We start from the raw sequence: 17,913 nt of genomic DNA, 5'->3' as shown, positions 1-17,913 counted from the left end.
TCTCTTTCTCTTTCCCTCTATCTTTCTCTCTCTCTCTCTCTCTCTCTCTCTCTCTCTCTCTTTCTTTCTTTCTTTCTTTCTTTCTTTCTCTTTCTTTCTCTCTCTCTCTTTCCCTCTATCTATCTTTCTCTATCTCTCTCTCTTTCCCTCTCTCTCTTTCTTTCTCTTTCTTTCTCTCTCTCTTTCCCTCTCTCTCTTTCTTTCTCTTTCTTTCTCTCTCTCTTTCCCTCTCTCGTTGGGTCCGGTTGTGTTGCCATGGGCACTCTCTCTATTTGTCTCTCCCTTTCTCTCCTTCGACACGGTCTCTCTCTGTCTCCTCGGCATCTCTTTGCTTTTCCTGCACTTATCTGAGTGTGCTGGAGACAGGTGGGGAGTGGTGACCTGGGGGGGGGGGGGTCTCTCTCCTAGGCCTCTCTATTGGGGACCCCCCCATATTGCTGGATAACTGGGCAGATGGCCCGTTGAGGAGTCGGGGAGCGCTGGGTGATGGCGGTGCGGGTAGACGTGGGCAGTCATGTGGCCGTGATGTCATGCCCTTAGCGCGCCCATTCCCAAACATCCCCCCCCCCCGTTTTATAAACACCGAATTATTTTTAGGACGTTTCATTTATAATTTCTCAAAGAATGAAACCCGAGCAGCAGAGCGAGGAGCGCGGCCAACTCTGCTATATAATGGGAGGAAGCGGGGTCCCCGGGGAGACTGTGTGCTCTGATGCTCTCACATCCGGAGGGGGGGGAGGTGACGCCCAGGGATGACCTATGACCCCCAGAGTTGACATCAGCCCCAGCACAGCTCCAGTTACACAAGGATGCCGGGGGGGGGGGGGGGGGGGGGGGGACAATATGGTTTACAGGGCTGTGGAGAATGGGGGTTGTAGTTACCTGCAGTGTAACCCCTCACGTCCCTGTGTCTTCTCTGCAGTGACCCGTCACAACCATCTCAAGGACTTCATGCTGGTGGTCTCCATCGTCATCGGGGTTGGGGGCTGCTGGTTCGCCTACATCCAGAACCGATACTCCAAGGAGCACATGAAGAAGATGATGAAGGACCTGGAGGGGCTGCACCGGGCCGAGCAAAGTCTGCACGATCTCCAGGAGAGGTGGGTGATGGGCTGCGGGCTGGGCTGTGGACCCCCCCCCCCCCCCCCCGTCCTGGAGGATGGGCTGGGCTTTGGGCCCCCCCTGTCCTGGGGATGGGCTGGGCTTCGGTCCCCCCCTGTCCTGGGGATGGGCTGGGCTGCGGGCCCCCCTGTCCTGGGGATGGGCTGGGCTCTGGGCCCCCCTGTCCTGGGGATGGGCTGGGCTGCGGGCCCCCCTGTCTGGAGGATGGGATGGGCTGGGTGTTGTCAGCTCTTGTGGTCGCTGCCATGTCTGTTTGTAATAAATATATATATATATATATATATATATATATATATATATATATATATATATATATAATATACAGGATTATGGGGGATCAGTGCTCAGGCGGGGAGGATATAGGAATACCGCCCTCTGCCCTGTGATCAGTCATACTCCTATTATCCCCACAGGGACCCCGGGCCCATCTGTAGATCAGGGTGTCCACCCCTTATCTGTCCCCTTTATGTAATGGTGACTGCTCCCCCCTCTATCCGAGGAATGCTGCGGCCATGGTGACATCTACTGGTGAGGAGAGTGTAGTGCAGCCTCACGTGATGACCCAGTAAGGGGGTCCCCAGCCTGGTGTGATGACTCAGTAAGGGGGTGCCCTGCCTCATGTGATGACTCAGTAAGGGGGTCCCCGGCACTGTGTGATGACCCAGTAAGGGGGTTCCCGGCCCTGTGTGATGACTCAGTAAGGGGGTGCCCTGCCTCGTGTGATGACTCAGTAAGGGGGTCCCTGGCCCAGTGTGATGACTCAGTAAGGGGGTCCCTGGCCCAGTGTGATGACTCAGTAAGGGGGTCCCTGGCCCAGTGTGATGACTCAGTAAGGGGGTCCCTGGCCCAGTGTGATGACTCAGTAAGGGGGTCCCCGCCCCGGGGTGATGACTCAAGTTAGGGGGTGCCCTGCCTGGTATGCTGCCCCCTCCTTATAACCCCCTGTCCTGTCTCCAGACTCCAGAAGGCGCAGGAGGAGCACCGCACGGTGGAGGTGGAGAAGGTCCATCTAGAGAAGAAGCTGCAGAATGAGATCAGTTTGGCCAAACAGGAGGCGCAGCGGCTGCGGGAGCTCCGAGAGGGAACCGAGAATGAGCTGAGCCGCCAGAAGTACGCCGAGCAGGAACTGGAACAGGTGAGAGCCGCAACACTACTGCCCCGGACTGTACCACTACATCACAGGGTATCAGCCTTATCTATATTACTACCGGACTGTACCATCTATATCCCAGGGTATCAGCCTTATCTATATTACTACCGGACTGTACCATTATATCCCAGGGTCCTACCCTCACCTATATTACTGTTGTCCTGGCCCCCGGTGTGACTTGTTGCCCCCCGGCAGGTCCGCATGGCCCTGAGGAACGCGGAGAAGGAGCTGGAGTCTCACAGTAACTGGTCGGCCCCGGAGTCGTTACAGAAGTGGCTGCAGCTGACGCATGAGGTGGAGGTGCAGTACTACAACATCAAGAAGCAGAACGCAGAGAAGCAGCTCATGCTGGCAAAGGAAGGGGTGAGGATCCTGGTGCTGCCCCCCCCCCCAGTGCTGCCTGCTGCTCAACAACACCCCCATCCCCCCTGTTGCTGTCCTGCCCACTTGTCCACCACCCGCTGTACTTTTCTTTCCTGAACTCCACACCCCTCCCTCCAGTGCTGCCCGCTCCCCTGCCCTCTCCTCGGTACTGCCCGCTCCCCTGCCCTCTCCTCGGTGCTGCCCGCTCCCCTGCCCTCTCCTCGGTGCTGCCCGCTCCCCTGCTCTCTCCTCGGTGCTGCCCGCTCCCCTGCCCTCTCCTCGGTGCTGCCCTCTCCTCGGTGCTGCCCACTCCCCTGCCCTCTCCTCGGTGCTGCCCGCTCCCCTGCCCTCTCCTCGGTGCTGCCCGCTCCCCTGCCCTCTCCTCGGTGCTGCCCGCTCCCCTGCCCTCTCCTCGGTGCTGCCCGCTCCCCTGCCCTCTCCTCGGTGCTGCCCGCTCCCCTGCCCCCCACCCCCCTCATCTTTTCTCGTCTTTCCTTTCAGGCTGAGAAGATTAAGAAGAAGAGGAACACGTTATTTGGGACCTTCCATGTGGCGCACAGCTCCTCACTGGATGACGTGGACCATAAGATCCTGTCCGCAAAGTAAGTGCCCCCCTCCCAGGCTGTACCGGGGGCATCCACAGGAGGCAGCTGCAGTATGCAAGGGGCTTGTCGGTATTGGCGGGGGTATGAATGCCCACCTCACGTGTTGTGATGTCACCCTTGTGCCTGACCTTTGCCCTCTTCCCCTCCCCCATGTTGTGATGTCACCCTTGTGCCTGACCTCTGCCCCCTTCCCCTCCCCCACGTGTTGTGATGTCATCCTTGTGCCTGACCTTTGCTTTCTACCCCCCTCGTGTTGATGTCACTGTTGTGCCTGACCTTTGACCTCCTCCCTTCCCCCACTTGTGATGTCACCCTGGTTCCTGACCTTTGCCCCCCCCCCCCCGTGTTTTGATGTCACCCTTGTGTCTGACCTTTGCCCTCTCCAGCTCCCCCACTTGTGATGTCACCCTTGTGCCTGACCTTTGACCTCTCCACCTCCCCCACTTGTGATGTCAGCCTTGTGCCTGACCTTTGACCTCTCATCCTCTCCCATGTGTTGTGATGTTACCCTTGTGCCTGACCTTTGCCCCCCCCCCCCCCCCACACGTGTTGTGATGTCACCCTTGTGCCTGACCTTTGCCCTCTCCCCCTCCCCCAGGCAAGCGCTCAGTGAAGTGACGGCAGCCTTACGGGAGCGGCTGCACCGCTGGCAGCAGATTGAGATGCTCTGCGGCTTCCAGATCGTTAATAACCCGGGTCTGCATGTCCTGATGACATCATTAAACATTGACCCCAGTCTGATGGGCGGAGCCCGGCCTGCCCCCACCCACCTGATCCTGACAGATGACCTGGACGATCTAGATGAGGAGATTGTGTCTCCTATCAGCATGCAGTGTAAGTGGGCCGGGATGAGGGGGCGGAGCTATATGTGATCACATGATACCACTGAGGGGTCCTGTAGGCGGGCTCTGACCTTTCTCTCCCGGTTGGGACAGACGCGGCCTGGCTGATGGGACGGCGGTACAACGAGCGCCCGTCCACCTGCTCTGAGGACTCCGCCCTGTGGAAATACTCCGGTTTGCTCCTTGTTCTCCAGATCTGTCCCTCTCTCCTGTCACATGACTTTCCTGCTGGCACTGCGTACCTAAAGAGGGGGGGTGGGGTTGTACACCACCATGGGGGTCTGTGGGGGTGGGGGGAGGAGAGTGCTCCCGCCCCCTGCTGTGGGGAAGAATGCCCCGCCCTCTGCTGTGGGGGAGAGAAAGGGAAGACTGCCCCGCCCTCTGCTGTGGGGGAGAGTGCCCCGCCCTCTTCTGTGGGGGCGAGAGAGAGAGGCAAAAGTGCCCTGACTCCTGCAGTGGGGGAGAGAAAGAGGGAAGAGTGCCCCGCCCCCTGCTGTGGGGGAGAGAAAGGGAAGACTGCCCCGCCCCCTGCTGTGGGGGAGAGAAAGAGGGTAGACTGCCCCGCCCCCTGCTGTGGGGGAGAGAGAGAGAGGGAGGAGTGCCCCGCCCCCTGCTGTGGGGGAGAGAAAGGGAAGACTGCCCCGCCCCCTGCTGTGGGGGAGAGTGCCCCGCCCTCTTCTGTGGGGGCGAGAGAGAGAGGCAAAAGTGCCCTGACTCCTGCAGTGGGGGAGAGAAAGAGGGAAGAATGCCCCGCCCCCTGCTGTGGGGGAGAGAAAGAGGGAAGAGTGCCCCGCCCCCTGCTGTGGGGGAGAGAGGGAGGAGTGCCCCGCCCCCTGCTGTGGGGGAGAGAAAGAGGGAAGAGTGCCCCGCCCCCTGCTGTGGGGGAGAGAGGGAGGAGTGCCCCGCCCCCTGCTGTGGGGGAGAGAGGGAAAAGTGCCCCGCCCCCTGCTGTGGGGGAGAGAGGGAGGAGTGCCCAGCCCCCTGCTGTGGGGGAGAGAGGGAGGAGTGCCCAGCCCCCTGCTGTGGGGGAGAGAGAGAGAGAGGGAGGAGTGCCCCGCCCCCTGCTGTGGGGGAGAGAGGGAAAAGTGCCCCGCCCCCTGCTGTGGGGGAGAGAGGGAGGAGTGCCCAGCCCCCTGCTGTGGGGGAGAGAGGGAGGAGTGCCCAGCCCCCTGCTGTGGGGGAGAGAGGGAGGAGTGCCCAGCCCCCTGCTGTGGGGGAGAGAGAGAGAGAGGGAGGAGTGCCCCGCCCCCTGCTGTGGGGGAGAGAGAGAGGGAGGGAGGAGTGCCCAGCCCCCTGCTGTGGGGGAGAGAGAGAGAGAGAGGGAGGAGTGCCCAGCCCCCTGCTGTGGGGGAGAGAGGGAGGAGTGCCCAGCCCCCTGCTGTGGGGGAGAGAGAGAGAGAGGGAGGAGTGCCCCGCCCCCCTGCTGTGGGGGAGAGAGGGAAAAGTGCCCCGCCCCCTGCTGTGGGGGAGAGAGGGAGGAGTGCCCAGCCCCCTGCTGTGGGGGAGAGAGGGAGGAGTGCCCAGCCCCCTGCTGTGGGGGAGAGAGGGAGGAGTGCCCAGCCCCCTGCTGTGGGGGAGAGAGAGAGAGAGGGAGGAGTGCCCCGCCCCCTGCTGTGGGGGAGAGAGAGAGGGAGGGAGGAGTGCCCAGCCCCCTGCTGTGGGGGAGAGAGAGAGAGAGAGGGAGGAGTGCCCAGCCCCCTGCTGTGGGGGAGAGAGGGAGGAGTGCCCAGCCCCCTGCTGTGGGGGAGAGAGGGAGGAGTGCCCAGCCCCCTGCTGTGGGGGAGAGAGGGAGGAGTGCCCCGCCCCCTGCTGTGGGGGAGAGAGGGAGGAGTGCCCAGCCCCTGCTGTGGGGGAGAGAGGGAGGAGTGCCAGCCCCCTGCTGTGGGGGAGAGAGGGAGGAGTGCCCAGCCCCCTGCTGTGGGGGAGAGAGGGAGGAGTGCCCAGCCCCCTGCTGTGGGGGAGAGAGAGAGAGAGGGAGGAGTGCCCCGCCCCCTGCTGTGGGGGAGAGAGAGAGAGAGGGAGGAGTGCCCCGCCCCCTGCTGTGGGGGAGAGAGAGAGAGAGGGAGGAGTGCCCCGCCCCCTGCTGTGGGGGAGAGAGAGAGGGAGGGAGGAGTGCCCAGCCCCCTGCTGTGGGGGAGAGAGGGAGGAGTGCCCCGCCCCCTGCTGTGGGGGAGAGAGGGAAAAGTGCCCCGCCCCCTGCTGTGGGGGAGAGAGAGAGAGAGGGAGGAGTGCCCAGCCCCCTGCTGTGGGGGAGAGAGAGAGAGAGAGGGAGGAGTGCCCCGCCCCCTGCTGTGGGGGAGAGAGAGAGGGAGGGAGGAGTGCCCAGCCCCCTGCTGTGGGGGGTGAATGATAGACTAGGTAAGCATTGGCCCCTCATCACGCGGAGATCTGTCCAGAACCCCCCTCCCCCTTCCTCACGGCCCTTCAGTCACTGAGCTGCTGCTTACACCGATCTGCCAAGACTCTTATTATTGTCTGTAGCCTGAAATATGGCGGCATGTGCACTCACCTCACTGCTGTGCATGCTGGGATAGTATGGGGGGTTGCCCTCCTAGGTGCGTATCCTATGGTGAGGGGTCCGGTTGCCTTCTTTGGCGTATCGTGTGGGGGGGTCTGGTCGCCCTCCCGGGGGGTCATCCTGTGTGTGTGTGGGGGGGGGAGGTCTGGGGTCTGGTCGCTCTCCCGGGATCATCCTGTGAGGGGGGGGGGTGTCTGGTCGTCCTCCCCGGGGTTCATGCTGTGTGTGTGGGGGGGGGGGGGTCTGGTCTCCCTCCCCGGGGATCATCCTGTGTGTGTTTGGGGGGGGTCTGGTCGCCCTCCCCGGGGGTCATCCTGCGAGGGGGGGGGGTCTGGTCTCCCTCCCCGGGGGTCATCCTGCGAGGGGGGGGGGTCTGGTCTCCCTCCCCGGGCGCTATCCTGTGAGGGGGGGTGTGTCTGGTCGTCCTCCCCGGGGGTCATGCTGTGTGTGTGTGTGGGGGGGGGGGTCTGGTGTCTGGTCGCTCTCCCTGGGATCATCCTGTGAGGGGGGGGGGGGTGTCTGGTCGTCCTCCCCGGGGTTCATGCTGTGTGTGTGTGTGGGGGGGTGTCTGGTTGTCCTCCCCAGGGATCATCCTGTGTGTGTATGGGGGGTCTGGTCGCCTTCCCCGGGCGCCATCCTGCGAGGGGGGGGGGTCTGGTGTCTGGTCGCTCTCCCGGGCGCCATCCTGCGAGGGGGGGGGGTCTGGTCTCCCTCCCCGGGAGGTATTAGCACGCTCACGCTGTGTTCTCTCTTTTCTCTGCAGCGCCCTCCCTCCGCCAGCGACACACAGACTCTCCGCTCTCTACGCTGGGATCACAGAGGTTGGTAGAAGGTCATGTGATCTGTCCGTCTGAGGCCGCCTCTCCTGTCCATTACCGGCCCAGCAAAGTGTCGCTCCACCGGATGCGCAGCCTTTCTCATGGACAGTCGTTCAGTTCGGAGCACTATCCACCCGGCGGTGCCCCCTCCTCCTGCCCTCCTGCCCCTGCCCCACCCGGGCCGCACTCCATGCCTGTGTATTACCACCACTCCACCACCTACTACCTGCAGATGGACTCCCTGCCCGACCTGCCCCCACCAGACCTCACCTCCGGGATCCCGTGCCGTTCTCCCAGCGTTGGGTAGAGTTGCATGTGCATGGCTCTGCTGTGCCTCACCGATGTGACGTGTTCACCGGGTGATTATTAACCTCTGCCTGCTGCGTGACTGCATGAGCGCTATATACACACCCACCCCTGCCCTGTGACTGCATGAGCGCTATATACACACCCACCCCTGCCCTGTGACTGTATGAGCGCTATATACACACCCACCCCTGCCCTGTGACTGTATGAGCGCTATATACACACCCACCCCTGCCCTGTGACTGTATGAGCGCTATATACACACCCACCCCTGCCCTGTGACTGTATGAGCGCTATATACACACCCACCCCTGCCCTGTGACTGTATGAGCGCTATATACACACCCACCCCTGCCCTGTGACGGCATGAGCGCTATATACACACCCACCCCTGCCCTGTGACGGCATGAGCGCTATATACACACCCACCCCTGCCCTGTGACTGTATGAGCGCTATATACACACCCACCCCTGCCCTGTGACGGCATGAGCGCTATATACACACCCACCCCTGCCCTGTGACGGCATGAGCGCTATATACACACCCACCCCTGCCCTGTGACGGCATGAGCGCTATATACACATCCACCCCTGCCCTGTGACTGTATGAGCGCTATATACACATCCACCCCTGCCCTGTGACTGTATGAGCGCTATATACACATCCACCCCTGCCCTGTGACGGCATGAGCGCTATATACACATCCACCCCTGCCCTGTGACTGTATGAGCGCTATATACACATCCACCCCTGCCCTGTGACTGTATGAGCGCTATATACACACCCACCCCTGCCCTGTGACTGCATGAGCAACACACACACATACACACACACCCCTGCCCTGTGACTATGAGCGCTGTACACACACACACACCCCTGCCCTGTGACTGAGCGCTGTACACACACACACACCCCTGCCCTGTGACTGAGCGCTGTACACACACCCACACACACACACACCCCTGCCCTGTGACTATGAGCGCTGTACACACACACACATCCCTGCCCTGTGACTGTATGAGCGCTATATACACACCCACCCCTGCCCTGTGACTGTATGAGTGCTATATACACACCCACCCCTGCCCTGTGATGGCATGAGCGCTATATACACACCCACCCCTGCCCTGTGACTGTATGAGCGCTATATACACACCCACCCCTGCCCTGTGACTGTATGAGCGCTATATACACATCCACCCCTGCCCTGTGACTGCATGAGCAACACACACACATACACACACATCCCTGACCTGTGACTATGAGCGTTCTACACACACACACACACACACCCCCCTGCCCTGTGACTATGAGCGCTGTACACACACACACACACACCCCTGCCCTGTGACTGTATGAGCGTTCTACACACACACACACTCACACACACACACCCCCCTGCCCTGTGACTATGAGCGCTGTACACACACACACACCCCTGCCCTGTGACTATGAGCGCTGTACACACACACACACACACACATCCCTGCCCTGTGACTATGAGAGCTGTACACACACACACACACACCCCTGCCCTGTGACTGAGCGCTGTACACACACACACACACACACACATCCCTGCCCTGTGACTGCATCAGCGCCCCCCCCCCCCCCCCCCCCAAAAGCCTACCCTGTGCCTATACGTGAAAAGCACGAAATGTCAGTCAATTCCCTGTGCCATCAATTGCAGCTGGAAGATGTGATGTACAGTCACGCCCAGAGCAGAACTCAAAATTCAGCTGTTAGTCCTTCCCGGGGATCAGCGCAGATCTCATCCCGCTCAGAGCTTTGCAGCATTTTGTAATATTTTAGTACATAAAAGGAAAAGCAGACGTGGCGGGGGTGGGGGTGGGGGTGGGGGTGGGGGTGGGGGTCACCTGCCGTCTCCTTACTAAACATAGTCACAAGAGGCCGCTCCGCAGATCCAGAGGATTCACAGCAATTAGTACAATCAGGATCTGCCGGATTACACCACACCGAGAGCAACAGCGGGGGGAGCCGACACTTGGCGCAGCGCCCACTCCCTGTACATTATATAATGAGGTGAAGGATCAGCAGCCGCCTCGTCCTCCAGCTGCCAGACAGCCTGACCGCCGAGAGAAAGGAGGGGGCCACGTCCCAGGAGTAATCCCCCCCCCCCCCACACACACACATCAGGAGGACCGGATTGTAATAACCCGTCCCTGTTTCCCCAATTTTCTGTAAACACTGACTGGGAAGAGAAAAGATGCTCCCCTCTGTGACCCTTCCCCTTCCATTGCCCCCCCTGTGTCCCCGCCCCTTTCGTTGCCCCCCCCTCTGTGACCCCTCCCCTTCCGTCCCCCCCCCCCCCTGTCACCCTTTCCCTTCCGTTGCCCCCTCTGTGACCCCTCCCCTTCCGTTGCCCCCGTCACCCTTTCCCTTCCGTTGCCCCCTCTGTGACCTCTCCCCTCTGTGACTCCTCCCCTTCTGTGACCCCTCCCCTTCCGTTGCCCCCCCTGTCACCCTTTCCCTTCCGTTGCCCCCTCTGTGACCCCTCCCCTTCTGTTGCTCCCCTCTGTGACACCTCCCCTTCCGTTGCCCCCCCTGTCACCCTTTCCCTTCCGTTGCCCCCCCCCCGTCACCCTTTCCCTTCCGTTGCCCCCTCTGTGACCCCTCCCCTTCCGTTGCCCCCTCTGTGACACCTCCCCTTCCGTTGCCCCCTCCCCTTCCGTTGCCCCCTCTGTGACACCTCCCCTTCCTCTGCCCCCCCCCGTCACCCTTTCCCTTCCGTTGCCCCCTCTGTGACACCTCCCCTTCCTCTGCCCCCCCCCCCCCGTGTCACCCTTTCCCTTCCGTTGCCCCCTCTGTGACCTCTCCCCTTCTGTTGCTCCCCTCTGTGACCCCTCCCCTTCCGTTGCCCCCCCCGTCACCCTTTCCCTTCCGTTGCCCCCTCTGTGACCTCTCCCCTTCCGTTGCCCCCTCTGTGACCCCTCCCCTTCCGTTGCCCCCTCTGTGACCCCTCCCCTTCCTCTGCCCCCCCCGTCACCCTTTCCCTTCCGTTGCCCCCTCTGTGACCCCTCCCCTTCCTCTGCCCCCCCCCCCCCCGTCACCCTTTCCCTTCCGTTGCCCCCTCTGTGACCTCCTCCCCTTCTGTTGCTCCCCTCTGTGACACCTCCCCTTCCATTGCCCCCTCTGTGACCCCTCCCCTTCCTCTGCCCCCCCCCCGTCACCCTTTCCCTTCTGTTGCCCCCTCTGTGACCCCTCCCCTTCTGTTGCTCCCCTCTGTGACCCCTCCCCTTCCGTTGCCCCCTCTGTGACCTCTCCTGTTGCCATCTACAGCTACCAGTTGACATTACTGTGGCCTCTTCCAGGCGCTGGGTATACATAGCCTGTACTATAGGATGTATGGACAGAGGTTACTGGGCTCTAGTGTACGCCTCGTTCCTTGTATACAGCTGCTCCACCATCCCCCCCCCTCCTCTGTGATTGTGTACTGACAGTCATGTGACTTCCCCCAAACATCTTCCGTTGTCTAACTCTTTGCCTTTATCTTTCAGGGACTTGAGTCGTTCTGATTCTGAATCGTCCATCCCTTACATGGGAGACCCTCGACTCACAAAGATCCCCAGCGCCAAATCCTCCCTATCTCACCGAGCTGCCGAAGAGCTGCTGTCCAGCAGTCAGACCCCCAATGGTGGCAACCGCCAGCTGGAGCTGTCCCTGCAGAGACTGTCTGACAGTCCCCAGCTGGAGAAGAAGTTTGGCGAGAAGTCGTGCAGCTTAGGAGAGATCAGCACGGTCGGGACGGGACATTCCGACTCTTCCCGATCCCACAGCCCCAGTTCCACCGAGGCCGACACACCGTCCCCTGGCATGGAGGCCAAGCACAACCACTCTAAGAGCACGCGGATACCACAGCTGGCCGGCAAAAAGAACGCTGGAGACGAGGACAGCGGCTCCACCGGGGAGGACAATGACCCCAACTCCGGCAAGAAGAAGCTGACGCTCAGTATCTTCAAGAAGCCAAAGAAATCCTAGACACTGTGCACTGTCCTCCGAGAGCGAAGGAAGATGGCGGGCGCCGAGAGGAGTGGATGTTACCCTCTAATTAGATGCAAATATATGCAGAACTGTTGGAGAGGAGGCCGCGGGGTGGGAGCCAGGACCGGACACTTCTACCCTATCCTCCCTCGCACGTACAATCACTGGGGGGGGGGGGGCACAGGTCGTCCATCGTCGTCATCTATTGGCTGATCACACCTCCTCTCCCTACCCCCCGCCACCCGCCACCCGCTTTGCTATGCATGGCTTTTGGGAATCTTTTCTCCCTTTGCCACTTTAAAAAAAAAAAAAAACGATATACCCCCGAGGAGAGGGCATTGATAGATTTTTACTTGGGGCGAGGGTCGTGGAGTTTTATTTTGTGGGCGATTGTTTGTATGATGTTTTATTTTTTTCTGTATTCTTTGCTTCAGGCGGGCATGCCTTAAAAAAACACAAAACACAATAAAAAAAAAAGAGAAAATGCTATTTATTAACCGCAGAGGTCGCAGCCTTTCTTACAAGGACCCGAGGGCTTGTTACAGTGTATCGGCATAGACTCTTTAGGACAATGGCTCTCATCTGGACTGGCACACTGTATCAAACCCTCAGCTGTAAGAAGCATTATAAGTGTCTGGAGATGGTGAAGACTGGAATAGTCCTGTGTGGCCGCAGAATCCTGGCACAGTATATCAGATGGCGGGTGAGGTATACAAGACCATTCTTCTGTGAAGGTCTGCGCTGGTCCCACCATCAGTCCCTGGTGAAGGAGTTGGAGATGTCGTGGATCATAGAGCACAATGTCCATCTGCTGCACCGACAGCTAGAAATAGTCCTATAGAAAATGTCTGAGAGACTATGCCGATAGAGGAGTCGCTCCTCCCATCTCAGCTGGGTGCCCCACCCCACTCACTATATACCTCCAGGCTCCATCACTAGCCAGGACCTCAGCTCCGGCTGTCTCTGCCGTCTCTTATAGACCTTAAAGACATTGTGCTGCATCTCATGCAACCAGAAAGAAGACTGAAGGGATTTACAGAGCAGATGAAACCTGTCGGGTGATGAAGGATGTTACAGTTCTTATTCACAAGCCGTGATGGAATGGTGGCACAAAGCCGGGGTAGAGATCTTGGCATGGAGGCGGCAGGAGGAGGATCAAGCCTGTAGAGCTCCGCCCCCATGACTCCTGACCTACAGCTAGTGTAGAGACACGTGAGCCCAGCTCCAGCGCTCTAATACAGCAGAGTCCAAACACACTGCTGCCGCCTGTGAGTCCAGAAGCCGATGTCCGTCCTGGGGTTGGAGCCCGGACTCCATGTTCTTCATGAGCCGACATAGCAGTAAAGTTAGAGATCAGGAAACTTCCGTCGCTGTAGTCACTATTATTTCTTTTTTTTTAAACAAAAACTTTAATTCCTGTGCATGAGAACAGGGTTATGGCGTATCACAAATTCAAGTATAAAACATGAGTGAACCCCAAATCTAAGCACGTGCCCCCCCTCATCTGCTATGGCTTTGACCCCTGATCACACCAGACAAAGGCCGAACACCCCGGCCGCAACGCATCAGAATGAGGCCGGACACTGCACCCATAATGCATCAGACCGAAGCCAGACACCGCAGCCATAATGCATCAGACCGTGGTCAGGCACTGCATCCGTGATGCATAAGGCATGGTGTCCAGCCTCATTCTGATGCATCACGGATGCGGTGCCTAACCACCGTCTGATGCATTATGGGTGTGGTGTCTGGCTTCGGTCTGATGCGTCATGGGTCCAGTGTCCGGCTTCGGTCTGATGCGTCATGGGTCCAGTGTCCGGCTTCGGTCTGATGCGTCATGGGTGCGGTGTCCAGCCAAGTCTGACATTGCGCTCATGATGCATCAGACCGAGAACAGACACCATGTTCATTATCACACCAGGCTGGGATCAGACCAGTCCAAGGCCGGACACCGCGTCCGAGATCAGACCAGGCCTACGAAGCATCAGACCCAGGTGGGACACTGCGCTGGCAACGCATCACATCGAGGCCAGACAATGCGATTGTAATGCATTAGGCCGAGGACAGACACTGTGTCCATAACGCATTTGACTGAGGTGACCGATATCGACACACCTTCAGGCTGAGCATATGTACTGCCCCCTGGTGAGTGAGCAGAATGTTACACCCCGGCAATATGACTGATCTGCCCCTGGACAGTATCTGCAGTAGGAGAATGATCGCTGCAAATCCCCATCTGCCCAAAATCCATTAAACATCCAACACTCATCCGTCACTGCAGGTCAGAAGAGGAGGACGCGGCTGGATTCGGCCTCCGGATTTGCAAGGTGTCACCTTCGGATTGTTACTTTGTAACTGGTGCCGGTTCCTTATAAAGAGACGAGTCCCTTGTACAACAAGGATTTGTAAGATCTGGATGTGTCCGAGGCCACGATGTCCAGTGATGAGAGGCTGGGTGGGTGCACACCTTCATCAGGGGAAGACCACCATACCATCACATCATCTATGATGACCTTCATACGTAGAGGTAAGGACTGGACGACACAACCAGGCCAGGATTGAAGCACACATCTACAGGAATCCCTGGTAACACTTCCCGGCACGGAGCGGACCACTAGTGCCAGCCAGCCTCCGCCCCGCTTTGGCAGCGTCAATATTATTATCAGGTAGATGGCTGAGGTATTTGTGGAGGTGCCAGAGCCTCACGCCTCACTGCTGCCCCCATTCTGCCAGACTAAGTCATTGAAGTCTTGGGTGGTCAGGTTCACGGTGTAGGGAACATCAATGATCTCGGTGGTCTGATCCCGCTGCCCGCTGGAGGTGCGCCACGAGTTCAGCGGCCGAAGAGAATTCTTAAATCTCTGCAAAGAAAAAAAATGACACACTGACACTCAGGGTACAGGATAATGGCAATGACACTTGGGGTACAGGATAATGGCAATGACACTCAGGGTACAAGATAATGACACTTGGGGTACAGGATAATGACATGCTGACACTTGGGGTACAGGATAGTGACAATGACACTTGAGGTACAGGATAGTGACACTTGGGGTACAAGATAGTGACACTTGGGGTACAGGATAGTGACATGCTGACACTTGGGGTACAGGATAATGACACTTGGGGTACAGGATAGTGACACGCTGACACTCAGGGTACAAGATAATGACATATGCTGACACACACCACTCTCTGCATATTTACTCACATCGCGCAGCGTCCCAGACTGCTGAAAGATGGCGACTCCGGCCCAGATTGGGATCTGGATGCAACACAGGGTCCCCATGCACACCCCCAAAGCCTTGCCCCAGCGGGGGTACTCGTAGTGGCCATAGTGCAGCGGGGTGTTGTACATTTCCATAAAGATGTAGAACAAAATAAACTGCAAATATAAAACAACCATTGTATCTGCTGTACTATACATCACCAGCAGGGGGCCTGTCCACTATAAGGACCATTGTATCTGCTGTACCATACATCACCAGCAGGAGGCCTGTCCACTATATGGACCATTGTATCTGCTGTATTATATATTACCAGCAGGGGGAAGCACAAGTCTGTCCACTATAAGGACCATTGTAGCTGCTGTACTATACATCACCAGCAGGGGGCCCATCCACTATAAGGACCATTGTATCTGCTGTACTATACATCACCAGCAGGGGGCCTGTCCCCTATAAGGACCATTGTATCTGCTGTACTATACATCACCAGCAGGGGGCCCATCCACTATAAGGACCATTGTATCTGCTGTACTACACATCACCAGCAGGGGGCCTGTCCACTATAAGGACCATTGTATCTGCTGTACTATACATCACCAGCAGGGGGCCTGTCCCCTATAAGGACCATTGTATCTGCTGTACTATACATCACCAGCAGGGGGCCTGTCCCCTATAAGGACCATTGTATCTGCTGTACTATACGTCACCAGCAGGGGGCCCATCCACTATAAGGACCATTGTATCTGCTGTACCATACATCACCAGCAGGGGGCCTGTCCACTATATGGACCATTGTATCTGCTGTATTATATATTACCAGCAGGGGGAAGCACAAGTCTGTCCACTATAAGGACCATTGTAGCTGCTGTACTATACATGACCAGCAGGGGGCCTGTGATTTTGTCACCCTACATTCTGGGGTTTAGATCATGGAGGGGGTCACTCACCAGCAGCAGGACGGGGGTGCAGAACACCCAGCATGCCTTGAAGTAGAGGAGGAGCTTGGTGCACCATGGGGGACACATGCAGATCATGTCTACTATATCCCGGCAGAACTGGTTCACACCTGGGGGAGAACACAAAGCAAATCATCAGAAGAGCAGCCCAGCACATCCACAACCCTGCTGAAACACTCTGTGCTGCACTCACCATAGAAGAAGGCAATGCCGAGACACATGAAGAGGGTGATGATGATGAGGCCAAAGCTGGTGCTGTAGGAGTCTATCAGGGTGAACCAGTAGATGCCGCCCTGTGGGAAGAGGACACCTCAGTACTGTGCGATGCCCCTCGATTCTATGCCCCAATCTCACCCTGACAGTTACCCCAGCTGTTTATGGGTTTGGGGCATCACATATGTTTATTGTTTCTCTATAGATGACTCCCCCACCACCCACCCACCAAGGGGTCCTGTAGGCAGTGGTGGGGCCGATCACCATGAGGTGGGGCTGTATAGAGTGTGGGGGTCCTATAGGTGGTGGTGGTGGTAGGGCCGATCACCATGAGGTGGGGCTGTATAGAGTGTGGGGGTTCTATAGGTGGTGGTGGTGGGACTGATCACCATGAGGAGGAGCTGTATAGAGTGTGGGGGTCCTGTAGGTGGTGGTGGGGCCGATCACCATGAGGTGGGGCTGTATAGAGTGTGGGGGTCCTGTAGGTGGTGGTAGGGCCGATCACCATGAGGAGGGGCTGTATAGAGTGTGGGGGTCCTGTAGGTGGTGGTGGGGCTGTATAGAGTGTGGGGGTCCTGTTGGTGGTGGTAGGGCCGATCACCATGTGGAGGAGCTGTATAGAGTGTGGGGGTCCTGTAGGTGGTGGTAGAGCTGATCACCATGAGAAGGGGCTGTATAGAGTGTGGGGGTCCTGTAGGTGGTGGTGGTAGGGCCGATCACCATGAGGAGGGGCTGTATAGAGTGTGGGGGCCCTGTAGGTGGTGGTAGGGCCGATCACCATGAGGAGGGGCTGTATAGAGTGTGGGGGTCCAGTAGGCGGTGGTGGAGGAGCTGTATAGAGTGTGGGGGTCCTGTAGGTGGTGGTGGGGCCGATCACCATGAGGAGGGGCTGTATAGAGTGTGGGGGTCCTGTAGGTGGTGGCGGTAGGGTTGATCACCATGTGGAGGAGCTGTATAGAGTGTGGGGGTCCTGTAGGTGGTGGTAGGGCCGATCACCATGAGGAGGGGCTGTATAGAGTGTGGGGGTCCTGTAGGTGGTGGTGGGGCCGATCACCATGAGGAGGGGCTGTATATATTGTGAGAAACCTGTAGGCGGTGGTAGGGCCGATCACCATGAGGAGGGGCTGTATAGAGTGTGGGGGTCCTGTAGGTGGTGGTGGGGCTGATCACCATGAGGAGGGGCTGTATAGAGTGTGGGGGTCCTGTAGGTGGTGGTGGGGCCGATCACCATGGGGAGGGGCTGTATAGAGTGTGGGGGTCCTGTAGGTGGTGGTAGGGCTGATCACCATGGGGAGGAGCTGTATAGAGTGTGGGGGTCCTGTAGGTATTGGTAGGGCCGATCACCATGAGGAGGGGCTGTATAGAGTGTGGGGGTCCTGTAGGTGGTGGTGGTAGGGCTGATCACCATGAGGAGGGGCTGTATAGAGTGTGGGGGTCCTGTAGGTGGTGGTGGTAGGGCCGATCACCATGAGAAGGGGCTGCAAAGAGTGTGGGGGTCCTGTAGGTGGTGGTGGTAGGGCCGATCACCATGCGGAGGAGCTGTATAGAGTGTGGGGGTCCTGTAGGTGGACATAGGGACAATACCAATGAGTAGGGGCTGTATAGAGTGTGGGGGTTCTGTAGGTGGTGGTGGGACTGTATAGAGTGTGGGGGTCCTGTAGGTGGTGGTAGGGCCGATCACCATGAGAAGGGGCTGTATAGAGTGTGGGGGTCCTGTAGGTGGTGGTAGGGCCGATCACCATGAGTAGGGGCTGTATAGAGTGTAGGGGTCCTGTAGGTGGTGGTGTGGC

The 17,913-nt window shown here is 58.5% G+C and overlaps 2 protein-coding genes across 4 annotated transcripts in view; one reads left to right on the top strand and one right to left on the bottom strand.

Moving 5' to 3' along the window:
• The window catches only part of STIM1 (stromal interaction molecule 1), a 15,679-nt gene extending 3,455 nt beyond the window's left edge, over positions 1–12,224 (top strand). Inside the window, exons 3-9 of the mRNA XM_069972734.1 lie at positions 923–1,100; positions 2,080–2,257; positions 2,468–2,635; positions 3,137–3,237; positions 3,839–4,074; positions 7,364–7,421; positions 11,244–12,224. Of these exons, the coding sequence (XP_069828835.1) occupies positions 923–1,100; positions 2,080–2,257; positions 2,468–2,635; positions 3,137–3,237; positions 3,839–4,074; positions 7,364–7,421; positions 11,244–11,724 (1,400 nt within the window). The 3' untranslated portion in view covers positions 11,725–12,224. The remainder of the gene's footprint in view (positions 1–922; positions 1,101–2,079; positions 2,258–2,467; positions 2,636–3,136; positions 3,238–3,838; positions 4,075–7,363; positions 7,422–11,243) is intronic.
• The window catches only part of LOC138792196 (sodium-dependent proline transporter-like), a 36,714-nt gene continuing 31,018 nt past the window's right edge, over positions 12,218–17,913 (bottom strand). For all 3 annotated transcript variants that reach the window (XM_069969331.1, XM_069969332.1, XM_069969333.1), the window contains exons 12-15: positions 16,104–16,203; positions 15,902–16,020; positions 14,939–15,112; positions 12,218–14,588 (exon numbers count right to left, since the gene is read on the bottom strand). In XM_069969331.1, coding sequence (XP_069825432.1) covers positions 14,430–14,588; positions 14,939–15,112; positions 15,902–16,020; positions 16,104–16,203 — 552 coding nt within the window. In that variant the 3' untranslated portion in view covers positions 12,218–14,429. The remainder of the gene's footprint in view (positions 14,589–14,938; positions 15,113–15,901; positions 16,021–16,103; positions 16,204–17,913) is intronic.

Source organism: Dendropsophus ebraccatus, chromosome 5, assembly GCF_027789765.1.
Source record: "Dendropsophus ebraccatus isolate aDenEbr1 chromosome 5, aDenEbr1.pat, whole genome shotgun sequence".
NCBI lineage: Eukaryota > Metazoa > Chordata > Amphibia > Anura > Hylidae > Dendropsophus > Dendropsophus ebraccatus.
This window is presented reverse-complemented; position numbering and strand designations above follow the sequence as displayed.